The sequence below is a fragment of the Neodiprion lecontei genome, chromosome 1 (genome assembly GCF_021901455.1).
Source record: "Neodiprion lecontei isolate iyNeoLeco1 chromosome 1, iyNeoLeco1.1, whole genome shotgun sequence".
In the NCBI taxonomy this organism is placed as follows: Eukaryota; Metazoa; Arthropoda; class Insecta; order Hymenoptera; family Diprionidae; genus Neodiprion; species Neodiprion lecontei.
The window spans coordinates 39998063-40021669 of NC_060260.1; the positions used below are offsets into that span (position 1 = coordinate 39998063).

At 38.7% G+C, this 23607-nt stretch overlaps 2 protein-coding genes and 1 non-coding gene across 3 annotated transcripts in view; 1 reads left to right on the forward strand and 2 right to left on the reverse strand.

The window, feature by feature from the left end:
- Positions 1-730: 730 nt before the first annotated feature.
- LOC107217199 (S-methyl-5'-thioadenosine phosphorylase) lies at positions 731-4441 on the reverse strand. The gene is made up of 6 exons (XM_015654610.2): positions 3876-4441; positions 3599-3759; positions 3271-3491; positions 2924-3126; positions 2586-2807; positions 731-2439 (listed from the first exon to the last, which is right to left on the reverse strand). Exons 1-6 carry the CDS (start codon positions 3894-3896, stop codon positions 2395-2397), a joined length of 873 nt encoding a protein of 290 aa, XP_015510096.2. The 5' UTR covers positions 3897-4441; the 3' UTR covers positions 731-2394.
- Positions 4442-5884: 1443 nt separating this feature from the next.
- Positions 5885-23607, forward strand: part of LOC107217197 (phospholipid phosphatase 1) — a 34945-nt gene continuing 17222 nt past the window's right edge. The window contains exons 1-3 of the mRNA XM_015654603.2: positions 5885-6156; positions 7382-7531; positions 21737-21920. Coding sequence (XP_015510089.2) covers positions 6145-6156; positions 7382-7531; positions 21737-21920 — 346 coding nt within the window. The 5' untranslated portion in view covers positions 5885-6144. The remainder of the gene's footprint in view (positions 6157-7381; positions 7532-21736; positions 21921-23607) is intronic.
- Positions 11392-11463, reverse strand: Trnae-uuc. Its single transcript has one exon. It is a non-coding gene; the product is annotated as a tRNA-Glu (tRNA).

Consider the following 23607-nt stretch of genomic DNA (forward strand, 5'->3'; position numbering starts at 1 on the left):
CAAAGTTCATTCGTTAGATAATAGTTTTTCCCAGGTAACGCTGTCGAGTTTTTTTTTTTTTTTTGTTCATAATTTTGATTTCGCAATAACAAATTAGGCGATTTTTTCCCAAAAAATTGTATTTTTCACTTCAAAGTGTTCGAAAAAATGAAAAAAATTGGAAAAAAAAAAAAAAACTCGACAGCGTTACCTGGGAAAAACTATTATCTAACGAATGAACTTTGATTTTTTGATTTTCGATGATCCAGCACCAAGTTATGAGGGGCACCGCAATTCAACTCTTTTTCGAGACACGTCCGAACAATTGCTGCCATTGCCGTATTTTTTAATATTTCTTTGTAAAAATTTGATGAAATATTCTTCGAATGTCATACTTCAATGTACCATTGGTTGAGTAAAGAAATTTTAACTACGTCGTCAGAAAAAAAATCACGAAAACATGGCTTTTTTCGTATGATTTGACCTTACCCCCCCCTTAACAGAGCAAGGAAATCATGTCTAGTCTAATATCAACGCGATAAATTAAAATTGAACCGTAAAATCATTTACCGCATTCTTTTCTTTAATTTTATTCAAGTTGTATATGAAATTTTCTTCTTCGCATTATGGTTCCACAAAATTATTCATGTTTAGATTTTAGACTATGGCAGAGGATAAAGGTTTCATTGTAATGAATTGAACTGTTCCTACAACTCCACTTAGCTGGCAATTATTATTTTTCTGAAATAAGCGATCGGATTAGTCAACATCGAAACTGGGTAACGTTCTTGTTTACACCTCCAGACTTGGATTATGGACAGTAATAAAATTGAACCTGGGATTATTGTGGTGTAAAAGTTATATATATACTGAGGTAAAAACACGTTGCACTGTTCATCGTCGTGAAAATATTAATTTTATGATAGCTGTACATCGAGGACTAAATAATTTAATCATGTAAATGGATATATTATACTAGACAAAGGAGAAAGGTTATAGTTTATATATTATACTTTGCATATATCACTGCAATTCGCTTTTATAGTTGTCTTGATATTTTATTCGATCATTGACTTAGTTTGCCAGCAGAGGTGAAGGGTAATACTTCATCATTCTTTCGCTGTAGTCATTTAGAGTTGAAAATCGAAGCGGGTCATTGCATAAGTAATTAGATAAGTGTAAAAACTGCTTTGCTGTCGCATTCACGATGGACAATGGAACACGTGTTTAGCTCCATATCTCTGTATGCAGTTACACCAACAACTTCCTAATACTCGTTCAATCCAAGCCAAATCCGAGTGAAGGCATGTTTGCCCTCTTGGCCGTCATTGCATTGTTATGAATTTGAAGAAATACTTCAATGTATTTTTGATGATATCATTTTTAATTGTCAACCAACGTCAAGCAGCTCCCGACGTTTGTTGTATGATTAAAAATTGTGTACAAAATTAGAAGACTCATGATTCAAAATGAATTTGGTCAATCCACTATTCGTATATTTGAAACGTTGCGCATTCCAAGCATAATGCTTTGCACGGTAAAAATAAACAATGTGAAATTTTAACACTGGTAATAGCTGTAAGAAAGGTGATAACGTTTTATCTCATCTGCCTGCTATTTTATTATATTTTTACTATTGAAATATTGTGAATATTGTACATTTGGGGTGTACGTCTTATTTGACAGAAATTCCCATTTGTATAATGATTAAGCACTTGAATTTAGAGCGAAACGCTACTTAAAATTCGATTCACCTACCTTGTGAACTTTCCTTTCTGGGATGTGACTCAGTTTCAATGATACATTGTTGCTTTCTGAGAAAAATTAACTTCCTTTCCAAGTTTCTAGAACCGGATTTAAAATACCAGATATTTTGCTTATACAAATAATATTGTTGAAGAATAAAAAAAATTATTAAGAGGCTACTTGCAATGGTAGACTTTTTATCACATCTTTCTGGGTCAATTCTGTTAGCAGTGGGTGAAAAAGTGTATGTATAAACAAAGCTCGCTTAACAATTCTGTGAATGTATTGTAATTATATAATGTAACAAAGTTGGAATCGATGAAGAAAACAGCAGAGGCAAAATATTGTAATTTGTAGATATTATATTTGAATGAACGATTTATTGGTCGTTCAATCCATATTCTATTATACATTATAAATAAATATCACGTTCCGTTAAGTACCTGTTATTCGTAGCAGGTTAAGATTACTCCTAAGTTCGCACGAATCTGTATTTTCCTTGCATTCACAGAGATTTTACGAAATCAATATTCTAACGATGAGAAGAAAACAAATCCCAAAAGGTTGATTGGCATTTAATCATTTTATTTCATAGCCATGAAATTGTACAAGGTTCGAAAAGAAAATGAATTTTTGAGCTGTATAAAGTTCATGACATCTCTTCGAATCCTAGGCTGCTTTATTTGACGAGACGTTTCCACATACCACCAAATTCTAGAAAAAAAATTTTTTCCTTCAACTTTAAAGCAAACACATTTGTAAATAACACTGTCTACTATAATGGACAAAAAGTTGAATTATGCATTGCCACAGCTTTAAGATTGCTTGATCTACTCAATGCTCATGTGCAAAGGCATTACCTTGAGTTCATCGATCTGTTCATCCCACATTTCTTGATCTGATGATGCAGCCATAAGCTTAATAGTCTCAATAAGAAGCTGAGTTACTCTGATAACGTTTTTCTTGAATACGCTCATTACATCTGCCACGCATACTCTGTCTCCTGCATCCTTCCAACAATCATAATCTGTAGCCAAAGCGATAGCTCCGTACAGAATACCTGCTTCCTTTGCCAAGCACACCTAATCATAGAACATTCAATAGTAGAAATGCTACTATCAATGGAGATATAGTATAATATCATTAGTATGGGTGATATTTGCGAAGTTACAGTTCATCAATTTATGGCAATTCGCACCTCTGGGACTACAGTCATATTGATAAGATCACCTCCCCATTGTCGGAAGGATTGACTCTCTGCTTTTGACGAAAATCTGGGTCCTTCTATTGTGACTACAGTTCCTCCATCCCTTATATCAATATTCAAAAGCTTTGCTGCATTGGCAATTGTCTTCCGGACATTGGGATGAAACGCTGGTTCCATTGGTACGTGACATACTCCTGTGAACATTATCCCTTAACCTTTAGATTGCTGGGATTTTAAGAGCTTCATTCCCCATAGCAAGTCTCAAAATGTTGTGTCTGTATCTTATACATAACATATGTGAAGTTTAAATTATAGAAAAAATGAAGCAATTTTTCCACCTGGGTATTCCTTAGATGTTCCGTCAAAGAACGTGCCATTCCTCTTGATTGTCCTATCGATAAAACTATCCGGTATAACAAGATCGCCAGGGTGGATAGACTCTTGGAGGGATCCGCAAGCGGTTGAGGCCAATATGTGGGTGCAACCAGCCAAACGCAGAGCTTCTATGTTAGCTCGGTAGTTCACATTGGTAGGATTAATTTTGTGACCTACCCCATGCCTAAATGATACATTGAATACGATTAACAAGATAAAATTCGTTCTTATAATAGTTTCATACAGATAGATTTGAGTGAGCGATACTTGCTCAATTGCGGAAATTCTCACCGAGAAAGTAGAACGACTTCTACGCCAGCAATTTGACCCTGGTAAAGATTACTCGACGGGAGTCCAAATTCATTTTTAGCAATTTCCTGTGATATTTCTACGCGATTCTGCAATATTTGACCGGCTGGATCGTCTAGACCAGATCCACCAATTATCCCAACCTGAAATAACAGATGACAATGACAACTGACGATTGCGATTTTGACAGCCGGTCGTACGTCTAACCTCTTTCGATCTTTAGACGTTTTCGCACAAGTAATATCTTTGAAGTTCATACCTTGATTTTGTATTTTCCCATAACGAAGGATTTCGAACGTCCGTTTTATCACTGTCCTGCTTTGGACAACGTCTATGGGAAAAAGTGTGACAACCCTACGTGCCTTGCGCAACCTTTGCCTTCGTTCATCAGTCCTACGGCTCATATAACCGCGAACTCGCGTATAAGGCCGACCTATTGGCCTAGAGCTCGCTAGAGCCTTGAAACGCGTATCAATGTTCTTATCCATTTTTCTTTTTCGTTTCTCGGTTGCGAAAACTGTTTGAATCGAAAATGTGAGTGTGATCGTTTTTTATCAGACACAAACATCACTGGCCATAGATTCTGACTCCCATTGATTGCATAAGTTAAATATTTCGTAGTCTATGACCGTGACTATGACGCACCTAGTTGTTCCAAACATTCTTGTGAACCTGATTCACAAGAGCGGTGTCGAATCATTCGTCAGCAGATGTCAGAGATGAAATTAAGGAACTAATGAAAGACCGGTGGATCGAGATTCTTTATATAAACGTGTAGATTGTAGAGTTCGTTTCGCTTACGAAAAAACTAATTTATGTAAAACGACTTTTTTTCTGATTGATGAAAGTCTGCTGTCAAGGAATATATTGGGATCTAAGAAAACGTTATTCCTTTTCGCCGAAGTTCAGTGAATGGGACTTACAGAGTAAATTAGATTCCTGTATTGATGAGTTAAACACGGATCAGTGGTTGATATTATCATACTACTGCTCTTTGTGTGGGTCTCTTCCATTCAACTTGCCACAGGCTGGTCGTGTCATTCTGCGTCAACTTTACTCACCAACTACCTGAACTCGGATGGAAAGCACAATAATTTCTGTTCGTAAGCTGCATAATAACCGCGGCTGTACAATTCATCCGCATTCCAAGTTGAGTTCAGTTACCGACCAGTATTCATGGCGTTGCAGTGCCGCCTGGCTATAATTACGACCCACGAATGCCAAATTGAGTATATCAATTTTGCGTGATGAATTACTTCGGAACGAATCGAAATACAAGATACATCATGTAAGATTGGAGGGTTTCAGTTTTACGCAGAATTATCAGCAAAATGTATTTTCAAGAAATTCATGTCTGCACGTTAATCCGTCTGTTATTGTTTTCCTTTAGCCTGAAATGATAAGACGCGTTGTTAGGCAAAAGGTGTCGTGCAATGTTCAGTGTTCCATACGGGTTTAAAAATATCGTTGCGTTTATCGTTATATGGAGCAATAGGCGGTAGACAATATAAAAAATGAGGTGATATTGCAGCGCAATATATGTACTATTATCTTTACACCTTGTACTCTTCGTACTTTGTATATACGGTAGTAACAACGGAAGGAATTCACCTCATCAAAATAGCATTCCGGCCGGAGAGCTGTTACGTATATTGCAATGAAATATTTTACAATACATATTATATACATTATCAAGCGAACATCTATGTGGTACAATAATTAAGGATGGTACACCGCACCGGAACAATACCACATATATGCGACATGAAGACAGCAGCATTTTCGCATAAACGTGATGCGGTGTACCGCTGAAGCTATTATGATAACATCGGCAGAGATCTTGAATCGATCTCAAATTGAAGAATAAAAGTGCCAAGTATAGCACTCAATTCTATATGGTAATTGTCACATTCACGTTTCAGTGTACGGTTAAATTGAGGTTAGTATCGGCGAATGAAATTATTCTTAAACTGCCTTTGACTTTTTCGCCGCAGTATTTAGTCAGCTCTAACATAAACAACCCAACTTGCGGGCAAAAGCCTGACACATTATATTTTTGTTTGGTAGCCTAACCAGTAACGTTAGGCTACCCTCCAAAAAAGCCCGTTTTGACGGTCTGGTTCCGTAAACCGATTACCGCTGGCTTCTGAATATAGGAATTATTGATTGACCGTCGTCGCGACGAGGCGCCTCCCTTGTAAGTCTGCTTCGTTGGCGGTGGGGGCATAAGAACAAACGAGGAGATCGTGCAACCTGTTGGCAGCCGGTCTACCTCTGGGCTGCACCCACTACGACCTGCTGGTCGGGAGGCATCGAGTCCCAGAGTTCATTCCAGAGCGTTCAAACCTCAGTTAGTCACAACTCGCGCGTAAAGCATGCCCCTTTCGGTTTAACGCTTGTTATCGATGTTTGTCAAACAGTGACCAAGAAAATTAGTGGTAATAGACGAAATCCTGGACGGGAATTTGGCCGGTTTCGTTGAACGGTTTTGCGATTTATTTCTGCCGGAATTCTACGTTGTTAAAAAAATGGTTCATATGGTAGGTATTCCTGTATAATTAATATACAATTATTCATTCAGTGGTATGTTTAATATTTATTATATTCATGAAAGTTGTAACGCGAAGGCTGCATGGGGTATACCTGTATTACAGGAAAAGCGACGTTATATTCTCTGACTTTGTATGCCTAGCTTGAAAATGGTATAATGAGTAAATTTCTAATTAATTTCACCGATCGCGATACTACCTGCAGAACGGTTCATCGCGCAGCTCTTACCGATGTTTGTCCATCGAATGTGTATATTATTGGTGAAATCGTCGAGGGGAAGGATTCGTTTCCGGTCACTTGGCAGTCAACAATAGCTGGTACAAGTACATGCCGTACATAGGTATAAGGTTACGCACATCGTGGACGTATAATCACCACTCTATACACAGTGACGATGGTGATTCAGTGATTGTGTACATCGCAAATTCGCAATATCGCGCGCGGACATTACTCTGGCAATTAATGTGCTGTCTGCAAAGTTGATCGGAAGCAGGATATGTAAACTAGATAACGTGTATTTAATTGTGAGATAGCGGAGTTTGGTGATGATATTTTTTTCTATTCATCAACCATTCGCGGTTGATTCTTGTTGGTACATCAACCGTCGGGAGATCTAACTTTCAGTTTGACGAATTATAAACGTCCGCAGTAAGCGAATTAGATTAAAGAGAATCGAAAGTGTTACCGCACCTGTTGAAGTCACCGGCATTATCCGACTATATCCTTACTAGTGTATATAATCCAGGTACATACATGCATACATACGTAACAATTAGACGGTAGATATTATGGCGGGAACATGCAGTAGTGCAACGCCGCAGAACACGTGTCGGTATTATAAGCGGAGAATCCGTGAAATTTATTTCGCTTATCGCCCCGTATTACAGTTTCGTGTGTGACAACCGATTGTAAATTTGAGTTTGGAAAAACAAAGAGGCTGAAGTTGGTAACGTTAACGTAACGGAAAATTGGTAAGAAGAGTCATCATCGTGGAATGTTTGAACAACTTTCTATAGGAGTTGGATTTTCAAAATATGATTACTTTTTATTTATCACGTACAACTAAATTTCGGACATTCCCAAAGGAGTGAAGTAACTATTTTTCCGAAACATGCATCGTTATAGTAACGTTGCCAACTTCAAACCCATGAAAAACAAGCGCATTGCGAATGCATGTCGGAGATCAACGCGAGATCTTATTTTTAATAATTTCAGCATGTAACTCAGACGAGCTCTCCGAACATCAGCACAGTCATCGTGGAAGTCGATGGCGGTATACGAAATCCAGCCTGTCAAGATGACCTTCATGAGAATTGTTATTCGGAAAGGCAAGACTGCCAATCGATCAGCAGACCTACCACTAATGTAAGTATCGTTACGTCTAACTCTTGAAGAAAGAAAGACCGTTTAAAGTATGATTTGACTCGAGGTAGACGATTGACACGGTCTTATTTTCTTATCTGCATTCGTAGCTATAGGACACATCCGTGTTTGTATCCATTTGAAAGCACGTCTTGTAATATACTACAAGACATACATAAGCCACGTGTGTACAACTACATTAAATGCCTTGCGGCCAGTTATATACATATACATTATATACATTAAGGTGTGCCCAAAAAAAAAGACAAAATTTTGCTTCAAATGTCCATCAAAATTTCGGTAGAGCATCTCAAATAGAATATCTCAGGCAAATATGAGCTCTTAATATTGTTATTTAGAGGTGACGATTTTGTTTTTCGATTTTCTATAATAACACGATAAATAACACGTAAAGAAAATCGGATAATATTTGAATTATATTTTGTTCGTAAACGGTTTGACTTATGAACTATATAAATATAGATTCATCCAGGAAATTACACGCTCTATAAAAAAAAAATACCGAAATAGAATTTTCCTAATTCAGAATTTTCGTAAGGCGAATATCTCGTAATCGGTTAGAGTTAGGAAAATTATATTTCAGTACTTTTTTTACAGAGAATGTAATTTCCTGTACGAATCTCTTTAGATAGTTCATAATTCAAGCGGTTTACGAAAAAAAAATAATTCAAAAAATGTCCGGTTTTCTTTACGTGTTAATTAAATGGGAAAAACAAAATCGACACCTCTAAATGTCAACATTCAAAGCTCATATTTGGTTGAGATATTCTGTTTGAGAGGCTCTACCGAAATTTTGATGGGCGTTTGAGAACAAAATATTTTTTTAGGTACACCCTCATATCTATGTACAGACCAGCTAATGATGTGTGATCAAAAACTCAAGGCTTTGAATCCTGAATAGAAAAATTGGTTTTTTATCACTATAAAATGTGTATGCAATAGTTGGTGTTCCTGTTAAGCCTACCAGCATAGATCTGGCTTATTCTTACCGTTAGATGATATTGCCTAATATATCAATATTCGTATGCAGTAATTCTTCACCTGAACCTGTGGAAGTCTTACTACTTCCTAGTCCAATCAGTCTATACAATACCTAGAGTATAATAAATCCCGGGCATCTACCGCTTTAAGTTGTACGCAACGACCGTACGTCAAACTGGATTGACCAATGATTGTGTAAAATCATTGTTGGAAATGGGGATTCCTATATTCTGAAAGTATAAATTTGTTATTCATCCATGTATTGTAACACGTAATGTAAACTACTTATTACGTAGCCGGGAAGTTGACTTTTCCGGTGCTCTGTCTGTCTTTGTGGTTACTAATTTCACACGATTCTTCCTTGATATTTCTCATATATATATATATGTAACAGAATTGTCGGGTAGCTGGTTAGTTTTTATTGCTTAGTGAGTTGCAACGGAACGCAGGGCGACGATGTATGTAAGTAAAGAAAAAAATCAATTCACACGAACAGAGTATAATATATATTGCGGTTTTTTAAAAGGTTCTTCGCTCGAACAGCAGTTTCGCGTTAAGTTTTATGCAAGGTAAAAACAGGAACAAAATTTCCCAGGAATTTGCTTTCGACCGCCAAACTGGTCAACAAATATGTGTTTCTCTTTGTTTTATTTCTGGCGGGACTCGCTCCTCGACTCGACGTGATATTTTATTCGTGAAACCATCGCTCCCTCTGCTAAAGTATAATATTCCGTGGTTTATAGTCCCGATGGTAGGTCTAAGCAAGTAGATCGTATTTCGAGGAAGCCTAACTCACAAAATGCCAAGGGCAAATTGTCGACTCAGGTCTCGGTAGTCGAAGTATGGGAGGGTACGGATCGTTATATTTTATGGTTTTTTCAACTAGCGATACAATTCTATAGAGATGTTTCACAAGGTTAGATTTAAACGGTGGCGGATGATAATATTCTTGTAATTTAAAGTCTTGAATACACGAAATTTTCTTGTTCTCCATTTCAGACTTCGCTTGTAACGCGTCGTACGATACAACGTTTAAATTCATTCTACGGTCTGCATGATCGTTAACGGGTTGCGGCACATACGGGAAAAGTTTACGTGCAATAACTGTGCAACTGAGTAATCTAACGTGACGTAGGTGTGCAATAGGATGATTTGTTATCTTTGGTAAAGAGGTATATATAAATTGAATTAAAAGTATTTGTTTTCCGTCGTAAATATAGAATGCTGTTTCGAAATCTATAAACCAGCCTTGTGACAGCGATATGACTCAAGTGGAGTAATCTACCATCGCATTAATTCCCTTTCTGAAATCCTGAATACACGTGTCATTTTCTTATTTTCCTTTTAGAAATTTATCGCAGCACAAAATAATGAAAAATCTGACGACATCGCGCGTTTCCTATTGCAAACATAGTAACGTATAAATAAATTGTCCTTATTATAATGAGTAATACAATGCATCGTTGAACATCGTACCTTTTTATGGTGCGTGAGAATTTTACCAGCTGACAATGAGTAGCACTAATCATCGTAACGTATCATTGCCGTTTCGCGATTCTTAAGTTCGAGGTATAAAAGGCGAAAAGTGTGTTGAACCACCCGAACAAAGCATCATCATTCTCATTATCATCAGGTGTGCATTTGGCGCCGACATATCGCCGTTGCTAGTACCAATCCAGGTACACACGTTACTTACAACCGGCAGCGCGTATAGTAGTATTTATACGGGAGAATGACTCATGATCTTACTCACCTGGAATTTTGATTACGCACTCGTCACTAACCAGGTGCGAGCGAGAGTCCTGCGTGACCGTATAATTCCGTGCGCGTGTCTTTCCCTCGAGAACTGAAGCCCTTAACGTACCCTTAACGACTTGATCGTATGAAAAATTCAAAGTATCGCGATACTAATATGGGAAACACTTGTGACATTGAAAGGCAGGCTATAGAACCACGAGTAGCAGCGAACTTCTGAAAATTTTATTTACCATAAATAATGCATCTCTTGTAAAAAAACTTCCCACTAAGTGAGTAAGAAAATGTAAAGGAACGCTTGGAGATACCTTGTCGATAATTGCGGTCATGATCAGATATGCGGACTTTTGTTACGCTCTTGGTTACACGCGTAGTTTACGTAGGGTAGGATGTCGTTATAGATTACCGAGGAAACTTGGGAAATTGGAACGGAAACTGCAGGAAGTAAACGTGCGTCGACCGGCGTTTACATCGTCACGTATGTGTGAGAGTTGGATAACTAAGTGGAGACTCAAATTCGGGTTATTGGATATGCGTTTACAGAATTGTTGGAATTGCGATTTTAAGAAACGTTATCGAACAGTGCGGATTCATTTTTTTACCTATAACAATTTTATTATCGCCTGCTCAAACTTATTGATCATACTTGCAAATGATCATATCGGCACAAATGGGTATCGGGAATTTACTCAGATTTCATTTAACCACTGGTGAAATTTATAAAAAATCAAAAAACCGACTTCGAACTTGGAAAAACTAAAAACTTGCGAAAAAATAGTAAATATCGAGATCCCGTTATCGTGTGGCATTTAAAAATCACATTTCAAGTCATAAAATCTGTGTAAATTTTTCCAGATTTCTCAAAATGGCGTTTTCGGAATTGCTTGTCATTTTTTTTTTTTCATATTTGACCGCTGGCTTATTCAATATGACAAAATTTGAGACCCTTCTGGGTCGGGTAAGAACATCGTACTAAAAATATGATGAAAATCGAAGAGGGTTAGGTACATGGGCTGTTAATTTGATGTGGAATACCCCATATATATAAAGTAGGAATAAATTCGTTTGAAAATACAATACAATTGTATAATTTGCGAAAAAAAAATTTCCCATACCGGGAATCGAACCCGAGCCTCCTGGGTGAAAGCCAGGTATCCTAGCCACTAGACCATATGGGATTGTGAAGATACATGATTACAGGTAGAACTTAAAGCCTAAATGTTGAATTACGAATCAAAACTTAACGTATGCATGAATGGTCAATAGGGATGATAAAAACTGATTTGAATTTAATTAACTTGAGACCAGTTCGAATTAAAGCGAGACGAACGGTGTGCGCATTCCACGCCTGGAACGAAGATGAGCAGGCAACCTGCATGGTTTCGACGACATGTAGGTTGCCATGATGCGGGCTCCCCGCATTTCATCCAAATTGTTATGATATACTGCGCGTTAAACGGGCATTGATATCTGTAAAAATAAGCTGTCACAAAACAACCTCAAAAGGAGATACTCGGAAGCAAATAATTTTCATGTGAGACACACTTTGTGTCACGATATCCTGAATTCGACCGATAGCATAAAAGTTAGTTTTATCCGTTGGCGTTTGGTGTGCAGATTGTTTTGACAAGCCACGATAGTGATTTTTATTTTTACGATAACATGCATTCCGGTTCACAATCATATCTTGAACAAGTATAATCTACGGGGTACAGTAATTAAGTCAGCAGCATGTGCTCGTTGTCAGCTGTTTCGTGCACACATCGTACACGGGACAAAGCATCCATTTGTTCTAACGCGAACTAAAATACATTATCGGAGAGAATATCTTGACTGCTTCCTTTTCGAGAATGAATTTTTATTTCAATTCTAACCCTCGAAAATGGCATTTCCTTTAAACAGATAGCGTAATGGCCCCTTTGTACGTACATACAATAACCGTCATTTTGCAGTCCATATAATCCATGCGATCTTGATCGTGTTTCCCTCGTTAGCTCGCGTTATCGTCGTAGGCATCATGGAACTTGCTTGTCATCATTCCACTGGAATAATTCAGCGATTATTTTTGTCGCGAATCTTTTTGCTTTTGTTCATCTCGATGTATTGGTTTTAACGAAACAGATATGCCACGGTTGGTACACCTATACCCCCGATGTCAAGCACTTGCGCATCTCTAATTGTAAGTTAAACTCCATACTATTTGCGGACTAGGATTTGAAGAATGTTACAGGGAATAGTGGTTAGTCTCCGGCTTCCAAGATCACGGCTCAACTAATATTATCTATCGGCATACATTTACCTAACTGCCGTTTCCTCAGTTGAGAGAGATGCGTAAATATACGTATAATATGACTATTCGGGTGCGTTTATACAGTCAACTCAAGTCGTACAACTCTGTGGTATGTACCAATTCTCATTTAGAGTTAGAGCGAGTAGATTTCGAGACTTGCTTCCGCTGCTTGCGAACGGTAGATTTAGCTTTTGAAAAATTTGAATCGTTTTTTTTTTTTTATCGTAGTGTCATACTTTTTACCGCAAGGATGGTCGATGCGTTAACGAATCTTCAGATAGGTATATGTACAACCCACTTTGGAGTTATAAATTAATTATTTATGGAATGTTGATAGACGAAAGTGTTTTGGCATTGACTGCTATGAATTTATCTCTGCGCAGACTATCGCGACAAAAAAATAAAACGATCTTGCCATGTGGCCACAGATTGCCATTACTGACGTGCTGCTGGAGGTTCTATAAGGTTTCAATTGTACAGAAGGTCAAAGTGCCAATGTACCTGCAGCATTTGGCTCGAAAATCGTAATTTAAGTTTCCGCGCTGGATAGTGGCAAATATGCCAATATAATATTAGTGTATTCGATGGCATTTTCATCTTACACTGGAAATCTTTCAAATTTGGTAAAAAAAAATATTATACTCAATGAAAAATTGTTTTATTTTATTTTTTTACTTTTTTCTTCATACAGCGATTCACATCAATATTATTTCAAATTATAATACTATTCTTTAAAGGACGAAGCGCAAAGTCTGACATTCTGATATTTGTTTCACACTCACCATTCCACGTATCTGATTACACAGGTCTGTAACGAAAAAACTGCGCAGTTTTTTTTTTTAGTCTGTTTTTTTTTTTATAGATTCTGACTGTGAAACCGGTAAAAATACTCAAAATGTTCCATTACGTACAGGTTTTTTTCTTGAACTCGTGTTTGTAGTTTCATTTAGATTGAACCTCTCGTGTAATTCGAAATCTGGTATCGTATTCTTGATTCTTAAAATCCTATGCAAAAGTGATTTCTTACTTCCATTTAATATTTATTAGAGTGAGACTCGAGAATAAATACAACAAACAGGGAAATGGAAAATGGTAATCGGAAGCGTGTTCGGAGCTGTATCAAAGAAAAAAAAGAAATGGTTATTCACAGGCGAAGAGAACGAACACGGAATATTAAATATATTTCATAGAGAAATTGTGTAATTTCATAAGAAATATTGTTTAGTTTACTATAATAAAATGGCGGCTTTTTCATTATTGTTATGCTTTTTTTATACAAACATTTTGTATTTTGCAAAAATACTGTGCGTGTTCGAGGGAACTGAAAGTCATTTTTGGATTGAGCACACTCGAAAACAATATTTACAAAAAACATCCCGTGCAGCTGATGAAAAATATTTTTATAGAGACCCATGTTATCTTCAGATGGCTTTCTCAGCAATAAATCTGAATAAGTTTATACAAGATCCTTGATGGACATGTTTATCTAAAAAGTTACGACTCGATAGACATTTTTGCAGTTTTACAGAAAAATGTTATTCTGAATTTTTCTACAGAAGACGTCTACGTTTTTCCTCAAATTTTTGCAACAATATCGACAGATCCGAAAATGTTATCGAATCGCTCTGAGAATTTATAGATCTTTTCTAAAGGGATGAGCAGTTACAATTTGTCTACAGTTTCGGAATTCACGATAAATTTTAACGGACCACCTTGGCATTATTATCGCTATTACGAAGTATAAGTTTTCTAAATAAAAACTTGCTCGATACACCGGCTCAAGTAAAGAATGTTTTCCCTAGCTTCATTTTTTTTTCTCTATTGAGGTTTTGAAATACAAACATTGTTTTGCTTGGATTCAAGTTTATCCATCGCTTGTTTAATCTGAAAACAATTTCATATCAAAATTGACTTGGGGTTGCAGGAACGAAATTCCAACTTGACGGTACCTCGGACCGATAATCCGATTCTCAAATCAATCCAACGATTGAAAATCAAAATAAATTACAGAGCCTTTCGACCCATCTGGAGCCATGATACAAATAATCGTCTATGCGATTCGTGCGACCTTCTGCCTTTGAGGCAGAGCGACTCTATCCGAGTTCCCCCCAGTGAACGATCATAAATCGCGCAATTAAAATATAGGGGTGGTGTACGAGGACGTTGAGTCTTGCTATATGCTCGGAGGCCAACCAGAGTTTGCTACGCAGAAAGCGACGTGCGGCAAAATACAGCTCAATACCTAATTCTAACAATGATTTGGTTTGAATGAAACCGATTTGCGTTTCAATTCGAACTTCAACCAATCTCATATTCACGCCTGTTCCCACAAATGGTTACAGACGTATTCGTATCCATTGGTACATTTGATATACGCGTCATAGGTGCCATTCGTCTGACTATAGCGACAAAAACACGTGTAAAAAAATAAGTGGAAAGTACGATGAACATGTGAATTTTTACACTTTTTTTATTTTTCACGTCGTTTTATCGACACCTTTTAACGATTGCTCTGCAGAGTGGTTTAAAAGGGATGCAGTATGCGTCGTACGGATGTTCATTTGATAGGGTTTTACACAGCCCTTTGATGCCATGGCGGTGTATATTCGATTCGGCAAAAAAACTTTTCACTTAGCCGATGAAACGGTCTCCGTAGTCAAGTATTGGAGACCATCGCACCAGTTCATTCTCGAATATCACTTGCAAAGTCATATGGTATAGTTACTTAGAGAAGCATTAATACTTCTTTCAATGTCCATATGACTTGAGACCAACGAATTCAATCAGGATTCCCATCGTCATATTTCTATAGTATATCCGTGTGTAAGATGTTACGGGATGGCACGAGAATTTAGACCGAAATTCCGTAATCTAATCCTTCAACAGAAAATGGGCCGTGGAAGGTTCTCGAGCCGAAAATACTGCGTCGTGAAGAAAGTTGCACTGAGAAAACTTTGCAGTTCTTCATATTTTCATTCCTCGCACAAAAGTAAAAATTTTGTTTGTGAGTAAAAAATAAGAATGAGTTTCGTAACTGTAGCAAAAAACAAAAAAACTAGTACTTCCTAGTATTCTTTGTGATTAAAGTCACTGGTACTATATTTTCTTGCAATGATTTGGTGTTGGGACAGCAATAAATTGACGTTAAGGGCTTGTTTGAGTGGAAAAATGTATAAGTAAACGAAACAAACGGATATCAAGTTTTAAAAACTAGATAATGTAGTATCGATGAACGCACGACATAGTTGCTCCTACTAAATTTTCCTGCGATTCCAACTTAATTATCCAGTAACCAAAATCGGACATGTAACCTTGGCGAAAATTTTTACTACACTACGAATTGTTTACAGAAATTGGAACATTACGTATTATGTTGTACAAAACTGTAAACGTGCATAGTTTTTCGTAAAGAATTGTTAATTTTCGTTAAAAATATTGTCGCATCTACTAGATTTTAAACTGAAAAGAAAAAGATACAAAAATTTCATGAAAGTCTGCAAGTCTTTATACGAAACTACGCGTGTCTACAATTTTGTAAAAAAAAAAAATTGTTTTCGCAATGTTCCAATTTCCTTTTAAAAAAATCGTTGAAAATCAATCGTACAAATCATTTTCACCAGAGGAAATTGGTTTCCAATTGTAAAAGCTGTCGAGTAACGGCGCTTGCGACGCGTTGCAGACGAAAAAGTGGACGTTACAATGGTTGGTTAAACACCACGATGCTCTTACCAAGTACGTAATTCGTGTTTATGGATGAGCCCGTTCGTCGGTGGTGGTTTAACATCGTACTATCGTGGGTGTATGCGTACATTGCATCGCGGGTGTGGTGGGGTTGTTGAGCCTACGAGGGAAAAAGCGACCGGCCGATAGCACGGCAGTTAGTAGCCGTAAAGCGGTCGGCTAAGGTGGTCGATGAGTTGCGGAAGAGAGACGCGTACTCGATTCGGGCAAACGATATTACACCCACCCTGCAAACGAGCGCCGAAACGTGGCCCTTGTGGACAAATCGTTGGAAACGTCAAGGAGAAGTCGCTTTATCGCTCCCATAATTCATCCTCCCTCATCGAACCCCCGGCAGGGGTTCAAATTCTGTTCCAAAAAAATATCCATCCCGTAAATCGTAGGTATTATACCCGCCTCCAGTGAGCCTTTTGTTTGCCTTTACGACCTGGGTACCCGCCTTATCCTATGCCGAGTAAAATTTTAATTCATCCAATATCCGTTTTATTAACTCGCCACGTTATACCTACACACTCTACCCGTCAACTGTATTATACTTGATCGGGGCATCAAGTTGTTAAAAGCGGGGGATAAACCGACGCGTTGGATTTGCCCGGATTCAAAGTCGAGTGATATTTTGTACGAACGAGCTCGAAAACGTTGCGATACATCGATATTATCATTTCGCGTCGTGATATCTTGAGCCGATATTGTGATTTCGAAATATTTGTTGCTTTTTGTTTCTGCTGTTTTTTGCCAAACGAAAAGGAAACACATCCACAACTTTACTCAAACCTCGACCAGCTGTTCTGCTACGATTTCAAAGAGGCAAGTGGATTAATTGGTTAAGATAACATTATCATTGTGAACACTTCTGGCAAGGGATTCTCTAAATATGTTTCTTATAAATATTTTATTATTATCATTCGGTACGAATCCGCCAACTTTAAACAACAATTATCATCATTGTTGGTAGAGTGTTTCGATTACGGTTATACAGCTGCAATATATTTATACTACGTAACATCTTCTATCACCTGTATATCTGTAATGTATGTACACGTATAATATGTATGACAATCAAAGGTCTAATTTATGCAATAAAACTTGAACTTGACGTTTCGTGCTACAAGATAAATCTCTATAGTATCTTAAAATTTTCTGTCTCTGACATCATGAGGGGATAAAATTCAACCAACTAACCATAAATCTACAATACTTGAATACGAATTCGTTCAAAATTTATTAATATTCAACGTGGAGTGTCGAAACTCCCGATATCAGGTGGATTGCCGTACCAGAAGGTGTCATATACGTATTTCGGCTGGGTGTATCGCAGTCAACATAAATATTCGTGTTTATTGATCACATACATGTATATGTAGTAAAAAATTATTGCACATCGTATTTATAATGGTGTATAAGAGGTTGTAAGTTCATATAAGCTTATAAGCTTTGTTGGTCTCCACGCGATGATCGGTAAACAGACCGTTGCACGTGCTTGTACGTTACTATTTACAGTGCCCGATGCATGGTAAAACGTGTTTTGAAACACCATCCCGGTACATGCATGTACCCTATACCTACGATATAATGTATTGCTTTTAAAGTCGTTTTCGACTGGCATTACATGCCGTAGCTGAAGAGCCCCATCAACTTCTGGACAATCTTTGATCTTCCAGAAAAGGGAATAAAATAAGAACAAAAAAAGAAAAGACCACTTGACTTTGGAATAGTCCACTTGAACGTGACCCACATCTTGATTGATATGAACATTGTCAAGATTTCTTATATAATTCGTTGTGTAATCCAAGATCAATCGCGCCAATCGAAATCATCGTCAACTCTGGTAGAATGATCATTTTTGGAAAAACGTGACGCCTAAATGTACAGGCGTTAACGTCCCCTATGTCTTGATCGATGGTATCGTCGAAATTTCCACTCATCGATCAACCGATCATTATTCGTATTGTATCACCGTGATGGATCTTGCCCATAGAAGTTTGCTGGGGTGAATACTGAATGTTGCGAACGAGTGCGTGGTCACGAATCGATCAAATGTTGAATGAGGGTGACTCGGGTGATAAAAGTTAACCGTTGAACACGGATGTAGAATCCTGCATATATCAAGGTATATGACCGTGGGACGCGAAATTCCATTACAACCCTCAAATTTACACTGCAAATAAAAAACAAATCAATTATTCGGTATGATTTCCAAGTCAATGGATATAATTTGAATACAGCTTGAATAACCTCTCTGTAAGGCATGTTTTAACTGACCAGCAAGTGATATGATATAAGTACATAACCGTTTGCCTCAACAGAAGTGACAACGCGTATGTCGTTAATACTCGACGGAATAATTGCTCTCTGTAAGCTGATGCATGAACTTCCTCTAGAAGCCTAGTGTTATATACCCTGCGTAATCCACACTTTGCCAGTGTATGCTCAAAAATTGGAAATTTCACGTCTACCTCGGTCGGAGAGTATGCAAATTTTTTCGGGCTAATTAAACAGAAGACACTGAAATTCAACGAGGACTTATCCTGGAGCTACGTCATGGCCTCGAACGTATGATCCGAACGAATCTGTTCGAGAGGCACGGACGGTACAACATCCACAACAAAATGATTATACGGTTATGTTCCTTTGCGCTCGATTTATTCGTCGGGGATTACCATTTATTGGTATACCAGGTGTGCAAGTACCGTAGAAATCTCTAGGAGACTTACGGACTTCTATCTGTTTGTTGCCACTAAAAGGGCCGCGTCGAAGAGAAGGCGTATCAGTAACTGATACGAGATTCTCGGTGTCAACTGCGAACGATTCGAGCCACCTTTTCCTCTCTATGTATTTTTAAACTATTTTTGGTACAATCAATTCCGACGTTGCACCACTCTCCGGGAAACGGAGAGAAATTTATCCGTACATACATGCGCAGTATATATATATTTCGGTGTGTATATACGTGTACATATATGTATATATTCATCTTGCATTAAGTGTTAAGTAGTAACACCTGGTCTTTTAGTATCACATGCTTTCGAGCTAAGTTTAAAGTTCAGACGGTGTTTTTTTGTTTTATTTTTTGAAGAAAAACGAGTGTTGGGATTTATACAATTAGTGGTTCTCTCCTATTATTTTTTTTTCTTTTTTCTCTTTTATTTCGACGCGATAACAATCACGGAAAAAGCAGAGAACATTATCAAATACCGCCTGGCGCATGAACTGACATTCTCAGCGGTGAAATATATTATGCATGAGTTTTCTTTCTACGCAGGGTAAGCAGATTGTGACACCTGTGAATTTTGAGGCAAATGCCTACGGCAAACTGATAGATGGTTGTCTGTTGATGAGAAAAAAACCATAAAACAATCGGGATCCTAAACAGGTTGACCGAGTTGAATTCGAAGTATAATATGGTCATATATTACCCTCGTAATTTGACAAATATATCCACCTCCCGGCAAACGTAAAAAACGTAAAAGGGTACCGTGTTTGTTTCTTTGTGGAGTGAAACGCGATATTATAATACATCCGTTTTTGAGCCTGCGCGAAGCGCTATAGAAGATAGGTATCCTTGGAAGGAAGACGGTTTTGTTTCGCCCTGTGAGCAGCAACCTCTTGGAAAGACTTTGAATAAGATTTTTAAATATCTATTCAGCTGGAGCAAGTCAAAAGTTGCTTCAGCGCGTTCATTGAAAAGACTCCCATATAGATATGACGTTTGTCCGACTAGCTACTCTTCGGGGGGCGACGCTGCAGTCCGGGGGACGGGAGAGACCCCCTTTCAAATCTTGACGCGACCTTTGACCTTAACACCCCCTCGCCTCGGGCCTCGAGGGCGTTCCATTGCGTTCAGGTCTTTCCGCTAGGCTCTCCTCCCATTATGTATTTTTACACCCTTCACGAGCTGTCGTTAGCATAACGACGACGACGACGAAGTCATCTTGATAATGTTCATCCCAGTACACCAGACCCAACCCGAGTCTGTCCCCTGTACACAGCCTCACTCTCGTATAATTTGACGGGGTACGTTTGTTTACTTTCGCCTTTCTCTCTAAAACATCACGATATGTCATCCGTGAAGCTGTGGGTACCTACTATGAGCTTTAGCCGAATGCACTTTGGAAGCTCCATGCATATATTGGATCTTCTCCCGCGTTTAGTCTCATCACTTTTTGCCGTATTATATGTTGTCCGATCGCTTTTGTGCTCCTTGCCATTCACGATTAGTTGTTACCCGATGACTCTGCGGCGCGTCCGCCGACGTTCTATCTACTCAACCAACGCGCACCCTCTTCAAACAAATGTAATATGGGATTGTCGTCGGTTCGAGAGTAGAAGGCAAACATATCATATCGCTTCGAGGTGCACCCGTCCTTCCTTTCTCGCCCAGCTATCATCACAACTTACAACCCTCCCATGTACATTCCGCGCGTCTCCTCCTGACATGCACGATGCACTTTGTAAAACCATTGTTTGATTTTGGTCCTTCGTTTACCGGTCAGCGAGCATTATCACTCAGCCAAACAAGTTGGGGCCAACAATTGAATATACATATACATAGACGTTTATTTCCGATGTCGCGTCTAGTATCGTGTACTTCGATTTGCCCTCCTGATTTTGAGTGAATAGATTTGTCGAAAGTAGTAGTACAAGGGGGGTTTTGGACACAGATTTCTACTGACGACAATTACCGACATTCTATCGAGACTCAAACCCTTCTCCGCGATGACGTCACCGCCATTAACCCCTGACAATGAGTCTGAGAAACATGTCGGTAAGTGTCAGCAGTAGGAATCTGTGTTCTGAACCCCACTTGTATTACTACTGACCAATTATTCTTTCATTCTTCGAGAATCCGATTCGCAGACCATGCAAAATTTAATCGTTTCACCATTAACAAGCCTACTGGCGATTTATGTGCGCTAAGCTTTTCAAAATCTCGTGGTGGGCGGATATCATTCATGATTCTTGCGGTCTGTTACAGTACCTAATTAAAAGTATTTATGTGTGTGTGTGTGCGTGCGGTGGCACGCAAGTTTTTAGACATACTTACGCACCAAGAACTTGCCAATCTCACAGCTAGCGCTCGTTTCCACCAACGCAAAGATCTCTTATGGGCACTTGTATAACACGATTTATATGAATCTTAACTGGTGAAATTCAAGAGCATTCCTCAGACGACGATTCACACTACATTCAACTTTAAGCATAACGTCAATTCCCGAAAATGTGTTACAAGCGCGGGTAATATACCAAAACCGTGTTCACGTCAGATTACTGAACAGGAAAATTATTTTAAAGTCGTGAAACAAAGTTTATATGTAAGAAAAAATACATGTTATGTGAGACCATTCACGCCACGAGCTAGCTGCTATGTACTTTTGCACTTCAACTCTGATACTTACCCTTCTACTTATTCTAATTGACAGAAATCTACGGAACTATTGACGATCCAAAGCATCGAGAGGTTGGACGACACAGGTGTCGTCGGCAACACCGTGGATCCAACGGGGACAAGTTCGGGGTCCAAGGGTGCCCGCGAGAAGATCATGAATGCTTGTCGAAGTCTTTGGCACTGGCGACTACTAATCGACATCCTAATCGTCGTAACAGGTGAGCTTCTCTCCACAATTCACTCTCTGTCAGGCAGATACTCACCAACCAAGTAAACGAACGCGTAGTGTACTTTGGTGGGAAAATCTCTGCACAGCATTCCATCCTCTGTATTCATGGTCCCGCACCTCGACGACGATGTCATGTCGTGGTATACATTCCAATCCCCGGTACATCAGCGAATTTAACGAATAGGGAGGACCATCCAATGGTGCAGGCTCACAGCCTCGAATGCATCGGGTGCAAGTCGAAGCACATAGACGCTGCTGTTTCAGGTGTTTGTTAATACACTCCCACAGTGTCTCTATTATATTGACGCAAAGTCAGAGTAATTCCAATCTGGTGTAGTATCAGCGAACTTGCCTAATCGGGAGGGTCATGGAATGATGTTTTATAGCTTCGGCTGCATCGAGTACCAGTCATCGGTACACGTGCAGGACACTACCGTTCCAGGTGTTTGTTCAAACACTGACTTTCAGGGTCTCTGTTTACACACGGCGTTCATCATCATCGACTGTTCTAGGGCATGGTATGGGTCGTACTGCAACAACCGTGTTTTGAACCCTTCTGCACCCTCTTGTCATCAATTAGCCGGCTCGCCGGTTATTTCCTGATTACGTAACCCGCGCGCTTGGCAACGCGACGTGCGGCAGAGCAAGAGGAGAAGGAAGGCGTTAGTTTTAAGCGGAGCCAAGTTTGCCCGATGCATCCTATGTAGGCATACATACACGCTGCTTGCACGTTTGTGATAGTTTCGATGTGGACGGTAATACGTTGCTCGCTATTAGTGCGAAGGGGGAAAGTGGGGAAGAATGTTAGGGGAGCAGCAACCTGATCCGCAGTTATACCGGCAAGTGACACGCGTTAGAAGAGTTGTAAAATAGGAGACTTGCCTAGAAAACGATGCGGCACGAGATGCAGTTTTAACGAACATTGCACAATTTTTTAAACGAAAACTCTCGGTGCACATAATCAAGTCAGGTCACTTGCTTTTAGGACTTTCTTGCGATGATACGATTCTGGTGACAAAAACATTTGAGGAGAGAAATTAGTACAACTAACTATAGGTATACGTGTATAGGAGGGTATTATATCTCGATGTTTTAGATCGACGAGATACGTACAAAAATAAACGCATACCAAGTGAAAAAAAAATTTCTATAACGCATATATGTCAAAGCTTTGAATATTTGCAAAATGATCTAACGCCAAGCCGTAAACAAGTCTTTGGCGAAGGTCTTGGAAACAAAAACGAAACAACTTGGCGCTCTCAGATTAGACTTATATAAAAACATTTTTCATATCAGCAGAGTAATTGAATATTAAGGCGGCCTTAACGTCTCATAAATTAGAAGATTGCGTGCTTCACATACACAGTTTGATCATCAATTGGCTTGTGTTGTGGATAATAGTAATAATTAATGGGGGGGAGGGGATACAACAAAAAAACAAATCTTGCTGAAATATATTCTTATCGGTGAACTCTGTGTGAAGTAATCACGCGTAATAGTTTTTTTTTTCCTCTCTTTTTTTCTTTTACACATAAGTCGTATAATAGCAATCTTGGCCCAATGCCACATATGATACAGTTCCCCGGAACCAGATGGCAGAATTGCCAAATATTTTGCGTTTTTTTTTTCTCACTTCCTTCGCACGGTCAAGTTAGTACGTTCAAATAATTATCATT